Below are 15,156 nucleotides of genomic sequence, written 5' to 3'. Positions count from 1 at the left end.
GGAATACGCATCTAGGAAAGACAACAACTCACACCCAGCAGTAGAATCAATCACTTGATCGATCCGAGGCAGAGGAAAAGGGTCTCTTGGGCAAGCCTTGTTGAGGTTGGTGTAGTCGATGCACATGCGCCACACCTTTGGAGCTTTTGCCTCCAGGTTCTCATCTTTCTTCTTTTCGACCATTACCGGATTGGCCAGCCACTCTGTATGCGTGACCTCCACAATGAATCCGGCAACCAGCAGTTTTGTCACTTCCTCTCCGATAATCTTCCTCCTATCTTCAGCGAACCGGCGCAAAGGCTGTCGCACCAGCTTGGCATCTTTTCGGACGTTTAGAGAGTGCTCAGCCAGCTCCCTCGGAACACCCACCAAGTCATCTGTAGACCAGGCAAAGATATTCCGATTCTCACGGAGGAAGCTGACGAGCGCGCTTTCCTATGCTTGACTGAGGCCAGCACCGATACGAACGGTGCGCTCTGGGTAAGCCGGATCCAGCACAATGTCATTTGTTTCATTTGTCGGCTTGAATGCCGGTGAGCCCAAGTTTACACTCACTACCGCTAAGCTCAGCTGTGAGGACTGAGCCAGCGCAACAGCGGTTTGCATCCTTCTTTTTTCCTCCGCGATCACCAGCGATTCCGCTAGGTTTGATCCGGCAGATGCTGTTTCCAGTGAGACTTTGTAGTTTCCCACCACAGTTAAAGGTCCACGAGGTGCCGGCATCTTCATCTTGAGGTAAGCCGTATGAGTTGTGACCATGAAAGCGGCCAATGCCGGTCTCCCTAACAGTGCATGGTGCTTGATCCATCTGCTTGCGCATCTTTCGCCGCTCCTCTCAGCATCAAGTGCTTGATCCATGAACAATCCTTTGTCAAATGGTTTGTCGGCTTCGATGGGTGTGGGGTGTGAAGCTTGCATGGCATGTCCATTGCCGCTTCCATGGTGTACCTCATGTGCTCTTGCCAATCTTTTTTCTGTCCCCACTTTTCTTTTTCTACCCATTTCTTTTTAGGACCCGCCCATGGCTGCGATCCGGTTTTCTGCCTCTGGTTTCTGCCGGGGCCGGAATCTTCCTGCACCGCGGCTACTTGCTGTGGACCATACCTTCGATCCGGGAAATCTTCCCTTCTTTTGTTATGCCGGTTATCCCGGTGTTGATCTTGCCGGGGCTGGTTTGAGTGCGCCGGTTCAGCTTGCACTGCTGGCTGCAATGGGTCTCCCAACGCATAGTTTTCCGCCACTCTCATCATCTCAGCCAATGTGCTTGGCATGTTTCTCTGCAGCCTTTGCCACAGTGGTGATCCTCTCCGGCATCCCTGACTGAACCAAGCAATTGCTTGTGCTTCAATCACTCCTTCACAAGTGTTTCTTGTTGAGTTCCACCGGGTGAGGTAATCCCGGTCTGTTTCACCTGCACGCTGCTGGCATAAAGCGAGCTGCTGGGGCCGGTTTGGCCTCTTGTAAGTGCTGCTGAAGTTGCTCACAAAGGCTTCCTCAAAGTCCAACCATCCATTAATGCTTCCCGCCGGCAAGTTGTTGAGCCAAATGCGCGCAGGTCCTACTAGGTAGGACGGTATGATTCTTACCGCCCAACGCCGGTTTACTCCGCCACCAGCTACATAAACAGCTGTGACATAATCTGCCAGCCAATCCTCCGGCTTGGTCGTGCCGTCATACGTTTTTGTGTCTCGGGGCAATTGGAAATTGCGTACCGGTGGCTCCTCTCCCATAATTCGTGGGCCAAAGCACTTCGGGCCAGGAGGACCCTCAGACTCGATCATTTCGGAAAGATGTACTCTGTCCAGCCTGTGCCTCGCATCCTGGCCTGGCAAGCATCTTTCCCCCACGCGTTCCCCCAAAGGGTTCCGGTAGGCTCTTACTCGTTCCACCTCGGAATCTCCTTCCTCATATCTTTCCGGTTCCGCGGCTCTAGCCTGCCGGTACCTTGGTGGTGGCATTTCCTCATACGCTGCCCTTGCAGCTTGATAATTTTGCCCGGTTTCGTGTCTACCGGCATGATTGTATCCGGCATAGCCATTTCCGGCATAACCACGACTTCCCCCATAGCTTTTTCTTCTGGCATCATGTGGCCCGGCTTTTTGTTTTCCGGCAAGAACCGGATCATACACGGTCATCTGCCGCGCGTTCATTTCTTTTTCTCTCCTTTTATCCGGGTGAGGGGACGAAGCTTGCCCCTGAGACTTGCTTCCGGCAACTTTTGTCGACTGGATTGATTTTGACTCTAGCGCTGCTTTGTTCATTCTAGCAAGCTCATCATTCTGTGCCTGTATGGTGTCAAGCAGCTCTCTAACTCTATCTTGCTGCTTTGCCAGAGCCTCACCGGATAATGAATCACACATCTCCATAGCTGCCTTAGCAGCTTTTATAGTTTTATCCGGACTACTGTACTTAGGTTTCTCTACGATGCTCACAGATGCAGAGGTACTTTTGCCGGCATGAATCTCCTTACGCAAATCCTGATCTAGATTGCGAGCCTTAAGCCGGTTTTCCGGCATCCTAGCAACGTGAGCGCTAACTGAAGCAAAGCCATGGGCAGCGTTATACTCATGTAGGGTCAGGTTCAGCTCGCGTTGCGCCTGGAGGATGTTCGCGCCGTCGGAAAGCAGCGCCTTGCGCGTCTCTTCCAGCTGCGCTTGGGCCGCAGCCGGATCGACGTTCTGCGCGATTGGCGTTGCCAGCGCGTTCACCACCGCCTGGAGTGGCGTTTCCGGTGGTGCAGAGGATGCTCCCGCAGCGCCCGCGTTGCTCTCCAGCGGTGGTTTGGCCGGGCGGGTCGATGCCACGCGGCCAGGACCTTGCTCCATAGCGTCCTTGCCGGCGCCGGCTACGCCAGCCATCATGACCTCCACGCTGCCGGTGGCGCGGCCAGCACACAGCCATCTTGGCGGATCCGGTGCCACCAGTACCGGCGAGAGGCACTGGCGCGCAGGGACGGTGCCGAAGTAGACGCGGAGGCTGCCGAACTCGATGGTGCGGCCGTTGTGCGGGAACTTGCCGCCGTTGGCGAAGCAACCCGCGTTGTCGTTGATGAAGTCCATGTCGTAGATGCGCTGCACAAGCGCAGACACCGTTCGCTCGCCGTCGACGTCGAGGAGGCCCGCCCGAATATGAACTCCAGCAAGCGCCTCTCTCTGCCCCACGGTGGGCGCCAACTGTCGTCGTGGTGAACAGACAGATGCCATAGGATGGCTTAAGTTGGGGCCGAGTTGGACGCTAGAGGATTCGGGGGAGGGTTTTGGATTAGGTAGGATGAACTTCCGGGTGCTTTCCTCAAGAACTTGGCCAAGGCCAGAAGTAGAAGAAGAAAGACACAAGGATGAACTTCGCTTTAGATCTTCTCTATTCCATGAACAATGTTACAGGAAGTTTTCATACATCTCTCGTTATCTATCTTCCGCGCCCGTGAAGGAGGCTGCCCCCTCTCCTTATATAGGGGAGAGGGTGGCTTACAGGGGAAGAAACCCTAATGGCATCTTTGAACAGACAAACTACTTTACAAAGCTACTTTATAAAGCTACTTTAATCATAGATGACGCCGGTATCTTCTTTAATCAGGGAGGTTGATGTCCTCCGGCTTCTTTGGGCGTCATCCTTGCCTTTTACGTCATGTCTTCGTTTAAGGCCACTTTGCTTAGCTCATCTTTGTCTTCTAGCTCCTGAGAGAATCTTTGACCAGCTTAGCTTATACCGGTAGTCCGGTATCTTCTTAGCTCATTCCGGCATGTCCCTCTTTGGGCATACCGGTATAGACTTCCTTAGCCAAAAACCTGAACTCATGGCCCGGAATAACTGTTAAACCGGTATCTTGAGGGCTCAAACCATCCGGTTTGGCATGCCTTTGGCATACCGGGGGTCATCCCCCCAACAGAGGTCTTATGCATAACACATATGAATTATTACTACCGTTGACAAAATTGTTTCCATGTTTTCAAAATAAAAAGCTCTAGCACATGAGTAATCCATGCTTCCCTCTGCGAAGGGCATTTCTTTTACTTTATGTTGAGTCAGTTTACCTACTTCTTTCTATCATAGAAGCAAACACTTGTGTCAACTGTGTGCATTGATTCTTACATGTTTACTTATTGCACTTGTTATATTGCTTTATGTTGACAACTATCCATGAAATATACATGTTACAAGTTGAAAGCAATTGCTGAAACTTAATCATCCTTTGTGTTGCTTCAAAACCTTCTATTAAGAATCTATTGCTTGATGAGTTAACTCTTATGCAAGAATTATTGATACTTGTCTTGAAAGTACTATTCATGAAAAGTCTTTGCTATATGATTCAGTTGTTTAGTCATTATCTTTACTATTGCTTCGAATCACTTCATTCACTTCATATGCTTTACAATAGTATTGATCAAGATTATGATAGTAGCATGTCACTTCAGAAATTATCCTTGTTATCGTTTACCTACTCGAGGGCGAGTAGGAACTAAGCTTGGGGATGCTTGATACGTCTCAAACGTATCTATAATTTCTTATGTTCCATGCTAGTTATATGATAATACTCACATGTTTTATATACACTTTATATCATTTTGATGCATTTTCCGGCACTAACCTATTAACAAGATGCCGAAGCGCCAGTTCCTGTTTTCTGCTATTTTTGGTTTCAGAAATCATACACAGGAAATATTCTCGGAATTGGACGAAACAAAAGCCCACGGTCTTATTTTGCACGGAGCCTTCCAGAAGTCCGAAGAGGAGACGAAGAGGGGCGACGAGGCGGCCACACCCTAGGGGGGCGCGGCCCCACCCTTGGGCGCGCCGCCCTATGGGGTGGGCCCCTCGGGTGCCTCCCGACTCTGCCCCTTCGCCTATATATTCTCTCCATCGCGAAAACCCTATCACCGAGAGCCACGATACGAGAAAAGTTCAAGAGACGCCGCCGCCGCCAATCCCATCTCGGGGGATTCAGGAGATCGCCTCCGGCACCCTGCCGGAGAGGGGAATCATCACTGGAGGGCTCTACATCACCATGCCCGCCTCCGGACTGATGCGTGAGTAGTTCATCCTTGGACTATGGGTCCATAGCAGTAGCTAGATGGTTGTCTTCTCCTCTTGTGCTATCATGTTTAGATCTTGTGAGCTGCCTATCATGATCAAGATCGTCTATTTGTAATGCTACATGTTGTGTTTGTTTGGATCCGATGAATATTGAATACTATGTCAAGTTGATTATCAATCTATCATATATGTGTTGTTTATGTTCTTGCATGCTCTCCGTTGCTAGTAGAGGCTCTGGCCAAGTTGATACTTGTGACTCCAAGAGGGAGTATTTATGCTCGATAGTGGGTTCATGCCTCCATTGAATCTGGGACAGTGACAGAAAGTTCTAAGGTTGTGGATGTGCTGTTGCCACTAGGGATAAAACATCGATGCTTTGTCTAAGGATATTTGTGTTGATTACATTACGCGCAGTACTTAATGCAATTGTCTGTTGTTTGCAACTTAATACTGGAAGGGGTGCGGATGCTAACCCGAAGGTGGACTTTTTAGGCATAGATGCATGCTGGATAGCGGTCTATGTTCTTTGTCGTAATGCCCTAATTAAATCTCATAGTAGTCATCATGATATATGTATGTGCATCTCTATTTGTCAATTGCCCAACTGTAATTTGTTCACCCAACATGCTATTTATCTTATTGGAGAGACACCACTAGTGAACTGTGGACCCCGGTCCATTCTTTTACATCTGAAATACAATCTACTGCAATCTCTGTTCTCTGTTGTTCTTTGCAAACAAACATCATTCTCCACACCATACGTTTAATCCTTTGTTTTCAGCAAGCCGGTGAGATTGACAACCTCACTATTAAGTTGGGGCAAAGTATTGTGATTGTGTTGTGCAGGTTCGAAGTTGGCGCCGGAATCCCTGGTGTTGCGCCGCACTACACTCCTTCACCAACAACCTTCACGTGGCCTTCATCTCCTACTGGTTCGATAACCTTGGTTTCTTACTGAGGGAAACTTGCTGCTGTACACATCACACCTTCCTCTTGGGGTTCCCAACGGACGTGTGCTTCACGCGCCAACAGTCCCCCGGTGGGCATATGCCTCCATTTTAGCTTGGTTAGGTCATAGGTACATGTGGTAACAAGGATCATCCCATATGATCTCAAGGTTCTCCCCGGTTTACCTCCCAGGGAGTTCCCCCTATACATCCAGAATCTGCCTAAGTGTAGGAACCCCATGTCCGAGAAACCAGACACACCTGGGGGGTATACCTGGATATAAAACCATCTCAAATCAATTTTGTGCATACCATGTGGACACACACAAGTTTTGGGGACATTCACACCCTCCGAGGCTCGATTTCTGACGAAACCCTACTTCTATTGACCCCGCGATCTACCCATTTGAGTACATCCCAGCGGGGTCCCCCAGTGGGCATATGCCTCCATTTGAGCTTGGTTAGGTCATAGGTACATGTGGTAACAAGTATCATCCCATATGATCTCAAGGTTCCCTCCGGTTCACCTCCCAGGGAGTTCCCCCTATACATCCAGAATCTGCCTAAGTGTAGGAACCCCATGTCCGAGAAGGCAGACACACCTGGGGATAGCCTTGGAGATAAAACCATCACAAATAAATTTTGTGCATACCATGTGGACACAAACAAGTTTTGGGGCCATTCACACCCTCCGTGTCTCGATTTCTGACAAAGCCTTGCTTCTATTGACCGCGCAATCTACCCCTTTGACTACATCCCAGCGGGGGTCCCCCGGTGGGCATATGCCTCCATTTGAGATTGGTTAGGTCATATGTACATGTGGTAACAAGGATCATCCCATATGATCTCAAGGTTCTCTGCGGTTCACCTCCCAGGGAGTTCCCCCTATACATCCAGATTCTGCTTAATTGTAGGAACCCCATGTCCGAGAAGCCAGACACACCTGGGGGTAGCCTTGGATATAAAACCATCTCAAATCATTTTGTGCATACCATGTGGACACACACAAGTTTTGGGGCCATTCACACCATCTGAGGCTCGATTTCTGACGAAACCCTACTTCTGTTGACCGCGCGGTCTACCCCTATAACTATATCCCAGCGGGGGGCGGGGCGGGGGGCATATTCCTCCATTTGAGCTTGGTTACATCATAGGTACATGTGGTAACAAGGATCATCCCATATGATCTCAAGGTCTCTCCGGTTCACCTCCCAGGGAGTTCCCCCTATACATCCAGAATCTGCCTAAGTGTAGGAAACCCATGTCCGAGAAGCCAGACACACATGGGAGTAGCCTTGGATATAAAACCATCTAAAATCAATTTTGTTCATACCATGTGGACACACACAAGTTTTGGGGCCATTCACACCCTCTAAGGCTCGATTTCTGACGAAACCCTACTTCTGTTGACCGCGCGGTCTACCCATTTGACTACATCCCAACGGGGGTCCCCCAGTGGGCATATGCCTCCATTTTAGCTCGGTTAGGTCATAGTTACATGTGGTAACAAGGATCATCCCATATGATCTCAAGGTTCTCTTCGGTTCACCTCCTAGGGAGTTCCCCCTATAAATCTAGAATTTGCCTAAATGTAGGAACCCCATGTCCGAGAAGCCAGACACACCTGGGGGGTAGCCTTGGATATAAAACCATCTCAAATAAATTTTGTGCATACCATGTGGACACACACAAGTTTTGGGTCCATTCACACCCTCCGAGGCTCGATTTCTGACGAAACCCTACTTCTGTTGACCGCGGGGTCTACCCCTTTGAATACATCCCATCGGGGGTCCCCCGCAGGGCCTATGCCTCCATTTGAGCTTGGTTAGGTCATAGGTAACATGTGGTAACAAGGATCATCCCATATGATCTCAAGGTTCTCTCCGGTTCACCTTCCAGGGAGTTCCCCCTATACATCCAGAATCTGCCTAATTGTAGGAACCCCATGTCCGAGAAACCAGACACACCTTTGGGGGATATAAAACCATCTCAAATCAATTTTGTGCATACCATGTGGACACACACAAGTTTTGGGGCCATTCACACCCTCCGAGGCTCGATTTCTGACGAAACCCTACTTCTGTTGACCGCGTGGTCTACCCCTTTGACTACATCCCAGCGGGGTCCCCCGGTGGGCATATGCCTCCATTTGATCTTGTTTAGGTCATAGGTACATGTGGTAACAAGGATCATCCTATATGATCTCAAGGTTCTCTCCGGATCACCTCCCAGGGAGTTCCCCCTATACATCCAGAATCTTCCTAAGTGTAGGAACCCCATTTCCGAGAAGTCAGACACACCTGGGGGTAGCCTTGGATAATCATCCCAAATAAATTTTGTGCATACCATGTGGACACACATAAGTTTTGGGGCCATTCACACCCTCCGAGGCTCAAGTTCTGACGAAACCCTACTTCTGTTGACCGCGCGGTCTACCCCTTTGACTACATCCCAGCGGGGGTCCCCCGGTGGGCATATGCCTCCATTTGAGCCTGGTTAGGCCATAGGTACATGTGGTAACAAGGAGCATCCCATATGATTTCAAGGTTCTCTCCGGTTCACCTCCCAGGGAGTTCCCCTATACATCTAGAATCTGCCTAATTGTCGGAACCTCATGTCCGAGAAGCCAGACACACCTGGGGTAGCCTTGGATATGAAACCATCTAAAATCAATTTTGTGCATATCATGTGGACACACACAAGTTTTGGGGCCATTCGCACCCTCCGAGGCTCGATTTCTGACGAAACCCTACTTCTGTTGACCGCACGGTCTACCCCTTTGACTACATCCCAGCGGGGGTCCCCCTGGTGAGCATGTACCTCCATTTGAGCTTGGTTAGGTCATAGGTATATGTGGTAACAAGGATCATCCCATATGATCTCAAGGTTCTCTCCGGTTCACCTCCCAGGGAGTTCCCCCTATACATCCAGAATCTACCTAAGTGTAGGAACCCCATGTCCGAGAAGCCAGACACACCTGGGGGTAGCCTTGGATATAAAACCATATCAAATCACTTGTGTGCATGCCATGTGGACACACACAAGTGTTGGGGCCATTCCCACCCTACGAGGCTCGATTTCTGGGGAAACCCTAGACCGGGGTCCCAGGGGATCTATACCGCCCTTATACATAGGTTTCCCGCAAATGGGTTCGCCAAAATAGTAGTGAGGAATAAATAAACAAATAAAAATGATTGGGATTAACAATTATATGGGTAAGAATTATCTTTGTACTAAAAAGTGTAAAAATAAAAAAAAAGGTGCATAAGTTGTGCCGATGGCCAAATTCTATGCCAGGGGTAGCCGTCGGCACAACATGAGTGGGGCCCAGCAGTCAGGCTGCTGTGCCGACGGCCGCGAATGTGTCGTGGGCAACCGTCGGCACAGCCTGAACGGTGCCGTGACGGAGTGACGGCTTGGCCCGCTTGTCAGTCGGTGTGCCGACGGTGGCCTTCGGTCACCTCCTTCTTGTGCCGACGGCCGGTATTGCGCCGAAGGTAGCCGTCGGTGTACCAGGCGATGTGCCGCCGGCCGGCCTATGCCGACGGTCAGCTCCGTTGCCGATCGATGGGGGCCTCTGTGCCGACGGGCCCGACATTTGGCCGTCGGCACATCGCCTAGCCATCGGCGTACGGCGACTCTCCCGTAGTGTGAATGCTTGAAACCTGATGCTGTGATGCATGAGCCAAAGGAAATGGAGCACTGGCTCCCTCCTGACACTGGCTGGCACAAGGCTAACTCTGACGGTGCTCTATCTCCTGGAGAACATGGTGACCGGGGGTGATCATCAGGGATCAGCAATCCTGAAGGAGTAGTACTATTAGCCTGTCATCGTGCCGTTGAAGTTGCTAGAGTTTCTGGGGTGAGGAAGCTGGTTCTGGAAACGGAACTGTGCTGCGGTGGTCAGTAAATTGCGGAGCAGGGGAGATCGATTGGTCAGTTCATGGTCCTCTGATTGAAGAACTCAAGGCGCTGCTAGGTGAGTTTGAGGACTCTTTGGTCTAAGCATGTACGTCGTTCAGGTAACGAAGTAGCACACAGGTTAGCAAAGGAAGGCTGCAAGAATAAGCTATGTAATGCTTGGGTAGGTTTTTTTCCCAGAGTTTGTAATGGACGTGTTGGCACGTGATGCTGGAGATTAATAAAGATGCACCTATTTAATGTAAAAAGAACTATTATAGAGAAATTGATCCGGTGAATCTTTAGATTGACGAAGTCATTGGAGATGGCCTTATCGACATAAACGTCGTCGCATCCCAGTGAAAAAGAATATTCCATTTTTTTAAGACACTAAAATATCAAATCTAAGATTTAAATTTTGGTGGGCTAGGAGTAGCAGTATATCCTCTAATCATACAACCATAGGTTCGTTCTCGGAGCAATGAGATCATAATCAGCGGATTTAGTATAATTTTCAGGCACGCACGGTCTGAAAGCGAAACAGTATTTTAGCCTCCTATTTTATGCCCGCTGCCGATGTAATTGGACCATTGGTGAGAATTTATATAGCCGATCGGTTGTACGAGTCCAATGAGAACTCGTACCCAAATTTAATTAATTCACGGCAGCAGTACCTAATCGTACAGGATCCGTGTCTGTCTAGTATCCAGTATACGAGTCTCCCCCGGCACGGCTTGAAGAATTCTATATATCTACAGCTTCTCTTAACAACCAATAGACAGATTATCGACACATCGATCGATCTGTAGAGCTAGATCAAGAATTGAAGATGGACGTCGTCGCCGCGGCATCACCAAATATTTACTTGCAAGACCTGGTGAGTTTTGGGCGCGGGATCCTCCGCCAAGGGATAGTCATCCAGGACGCTACGGTGAAGAACAGCTCTCTCCCCGTCGATACCTTCGAGATTCTCCTCATCGACAACTCTGTCGTGTATAAGAACGCTCGGGACATCAGGGTGCTCGACAGAAGCCACTTGTACCCCGGTCAGGTGGTCGGGTCGGCATGCGACATCACCGGCCAAATCGGTGTCGTCATCGGCGTCACCACCCTGCTGGACCTGGCCGAGGTGGATAACCGGGGCATGGCGACCGGGATCATCAAGGGTGTGTCCCCGTCTAGCCTGCGGCGAGTCAGAAGCCTCAATCTTGGGGACTTCGTCGTGTCCGGGCCGTGGCTCGGCCGAGTTGTCGAGGTGTCTATCGATGTCGATATCTTGTTCGACGATGGCGCTGTTTGCAGGGTTAACGACGCAAACTCCAAGATGCTACGGATACTGGATGACACCGACAACCGATACCGCATTCAAATGAACTGTGACTTCTACCCGGGGCTGAGCGTCACCGGGGGAAACCCTCGTTCCCTCTTCAAAACGGCACGGTGGCTTAATGGCTACTGGAATCCCCGTCGCGACGTAGGCACCGTCCTCAAGGTGGATACATCCGGCGTTCTCGTCTACTGGATTGCGTCGATGCATTGTGGCACGGACAAGGAGCTCGTCGAGGCATCCGCTCCGCCAGCGTACCAGCATCCTGATGACCTGACCTTCTTCTGCGCCGCGTGCATTTGCAGCTGGGGTGTAGCTGACCATTGCTTCTTTAGAGCCCCTAGTTCCACCAAAACCAACGATGATAATGGCAATCTGGCTTGTGCTCACGATCAAGAGAAAGAGGATGAGGATGAGGAAGAGGAAGAAGATGAGGAAGAGGAAGACCAATGCTCTGAAAAAAACCAGGGCGTAATTTATGCTGACCAAGAAGCACCAATCGCTCATACAGTACCGCCCACGCCCACGAAGCAGAATGCTGTGATATTTTATCGGAAGCAGATGAGGAATGTCTTCTTCAAGGGGCACAGACGGAAGCGACACCAACAAATAAGGAGGCATGTGGAGGTGGAGTTTCCCATGACCGTCGCTAGCACCATCACCACTGTCGACGTGCTATGGCAGGACGGCACCCTGCAGCATGGCATACCTTCAGCGACCCTCGTCCCCTTTGGTATGGTGAATGAGCAAGAGTTCTTACCAGGACAACACGTCATTGAAAATGGTCTTTCTTTCGATACTGCCACTGATACTAATGGCGAGTATAATGACGCGACAAGGCGTGTGGGCATAGTCAGGAGCCTAGATTGCAAGGACCAAACGGTGTGTGTGTCATGGTTCAAGGCGGAGATGTGCACTGACGAGGCTAGGGAGGTCGAGAGCATTGATACGATGAGTGCATATGATCTCAAACTGAATTACTCACCCTACTACGGAGATATAGTAGTACGCCTTATACAGTCAGAAGTAACGAACTCGAATGTTGACCTTTCGTGGGTGGGGCGTGTTGCTGACCTTCTTCCTGATGAACACGTCCAAGTCAGGTGGGCTGATGGTAGTATGTCAAAGGTACGATAACAATCCAGTTACTTTTTCATGGGCTAACAACTTTGTATTTATAAACTATCTACTCAACGAGTTGTTATTGATAACAATCCAGTTACTTTTTCATGGACTAACAACATAGTATTTATAAACTCTCTACTCAGCGAGTTGTTATTGATTTTATCGAGCGTGCCGCAGGTGTCACCACATGAGATCGTTGTGGTTAACGAGGAGCACTACATGGAGTTGTGGACTGAAATGGGCGATTGGTTGGAGGATGACGGCATCGATGAAGAGGTTGCCAACACGGTATATGTATATCCTTGTCTGTTCTAGCACTGTCCACTTCGACAAATCATTGGTGCCGCCTTTTGTGCTTAAGTGTAATCTTACACCTGATTTTAGGACAATGATCTGCAGAACCCAGCTGATTATAGCGATGTCGAAAATGACGACCCAGCAAAGATGACGACAAGCCTTTTGGGTCTTGTAGTCCAGTCTTCGCTTCCATTGACCGGTGACATGGTGACCAATCGCCAGCCGCCGCCGTCATCCTTGGTGCCAAGCTCAGAGGTACATGCGGCAACGGAGCACATCGCTGCTGCCGTGACAAGGAACATTGTGGATGTAGAGTGCCACGATTTTGCAACCTGCTCCTGTGACGAATCGTTCAGTTTCCCACGTTTCGATGTATTGCAGATCACCCCTGAGGATCACCATTACATTGATGACGCAAACAAGGTAATATTTTGTTTTTACAAAATGAACAATTGTTGTTGATATTCAAGGTTGAAGTGAAAAGCAGTGTACATGCACAGTACAGATATGGTTCAGTCTATCCCAAGAACCAGCCATCTGCTTAACTATGACGATATTCTTTCTACCCTTCACTAGTACTGATATATATATATACTCCCTTTCTAAGGAAATGCAGGGTGGTAGTCGTGGGAAGAATTGGGCCAAGGCAGTGCAAAAGGAATGGCAAATTCTAGAGAACGATTTACCAGGTACGAGCTTATATATATATAACACTAAATGCATAGTCTATGTTTCTAACATAAGTACCTATATCAATTTTATGCCCAGAAACCATCTATGTACAAGTGTTCGAGGGCCGCATGGACCTGCTCCGGGTGGTGATGGTGGGCGCGAGCGGGACACCATACCATCATGGGCTCTTCTTCTTCGACTTACAGCTACCCTCGTCCTACCCGGCTGAGCCACCCCAAGTGTATTACCACTCCTATGGCCTACGCCTCAATCCAAACCTCTACGAGTCTGGTACTGTGTGCCTCAGCCTGCTAAACACGTTTGATGGCGAGGGCACCGAGCTTTGGTCGTCGGTGACATCAAGCCTCCTCCAGGTTGTTGTCTCCATACAAGGCCTCGTCCTCAACGACCAACCATACTACAACGAGGCCGGATATGAGACCCTAGTCGGCAAACCAGAGGGTCGTCGCAATGCGCTGCCCTACAATGAGAATGCTTACATGCTCAGCCTTCGGACCATACTCCATGTGTTGCGCCGGCCGCCTCAAGGATTTGAGGAATTTGTCAAGGACCACTTTCGTCGACAGGGAAGGTTTGTGCTCACGACATGTGATGCGTGCCTGCGAGGATGCGTTGTCGGTAATGCCCATGCCACCGAAGCGAGTAAGGGACAGCCATGCTCAGCCGGGTTAAAGATTGCACTCGCCAACATGTTGCCTATCCTTGTGGCAGCTTTCACAGAGATTGGGGCCCAAGGGTGCGAAGAGTTTAAGAAGTTATATGCTCTCAGCACTGCTTAGACCGTATGCCACGGCTCTGGCCAAGTCACTTGATCTTGTAATTACTCGCAATTTTTAGTTCTACATCAGTTTGTATTTTCTTTTCTGTTTTTCGTTTAAGAACGAGTTAATCAAGCACAGCACGAGTGTGACCAAAGCATGTCGATCAGACTGAGCAGTGCACGGTCATCTAGATTTGTTGGTCACAAAAATTGTGAGATCAAATATACACCATCTGTCCATCTATCTGCCAAAGTGGAGGCCGCAGAACCGGAAAAAAAAAGGTGCGCAGCATGTCCCTGTGCCGCTCTTTTAAATGGGTTAGATCCGCTTCGAAGAAGTGGGCCAAGTCATGTCCAGGCCGGTGGAGATCATTTCATATTGTCACAGGAGCACAGTTGACACAGTTCAGGCCCATCAGTTTGTGTAAGTAATGTAATTCTGAAAATTGTGTCCAAAGTGCAAGCCAATCACCTTAAAGAAATTCTTCCGGATATCATCTCGAAAACTCGAATGAGCAATTAGCGTTCGTACCTGGATGGTTGATAGCTGAAAATATTATCTCAGCCTATGAATGTTCGCATTTTATGAAAACAAAATGCCGTCCAAGTGATCAATATTGTGCACTACAACAGGATCTAACATTTTGTAGGCCTCAACGCAAATAAAGAGACAGTGAAAAAATAATCTTTGCTTGTTCCCGTTTGCACAATTGCTCAGAGGTTGCAAAGATGGTGGAACTGGTTCTTTTACGTCCAATCATGTAAAGAAATTCTTAAATCGCACGTACTAACAATTGGGTTTTAGAATTAAACTAACTACCCTTTTACAGAGCATGCGCCTTACAAATATTCATCAGACAACCATAAAAGCTCAAAGATAAAGCGCGGACATCTGGTTTATAGAAATGTATGAAATGTTAAAATATCCATGTGGTAATAAAAGAAGATCGCATATCACCTTTTTTCGAAATGGGGGAAATATCGCCTCAGCTTCTGCATCCAAAGGATGCACACGGCTTTTTTTATTAGATTATTCACAACACCTTACAAGAGCAATACAAAAGATCAAACTC

At 49.0% G+C, this 15,156-nt stretch overlaps 1 protein-coding gene across 1 annotated transcript; it reads left to right on the top strand.

The window, feature by feature from the left end:
• The first annotated feature begins 10,710 nt into the window (after positions 1 to 10,710).
• On the top strand, positions 10,711 to 14,102 carry LOC127329708 (probable ubiquitin-conjugating enzyme E2 23). Its single transcript, XM_071825806.1, has 6 exons — positions 10,711 to 11,578; positions 11,720 to 12,336; positions 12,511 to 12,621; positions 12,718 to 13,053; positions 13,247 to 13,319; positions 13,399 to 14,102. Exons 1-6 carry the CDS (start codon positions 10,711 to 10,713, stop codon positions 14,100 to 14,102), a joined length of 2,709 nt encoding a protein of 902 aa, XP_071681907.1.
• Positions 14,103 to 15,156: the final 1,054 nt, after the last annotated feature.

The sequence above is a fragment of the Lolium perenne genome, chromosome 2, assembly GCF_019359855.2.
Source record: "Lolium perenne isolate Kyuss_39 chromosome 2, Kyuss_2.0, whole genome shotgun sequence".
Classification (NCBI taxonomy): domain Eukaryota; kingdom Viridiplantae; phylum Streptophyta; class Magnoliopsida; order Poales; family Poaceae; genus Lolium; species Lolium perenne.
This window is presented reverse-complemented; position numbering and strand designations above follow the sequence as displayed.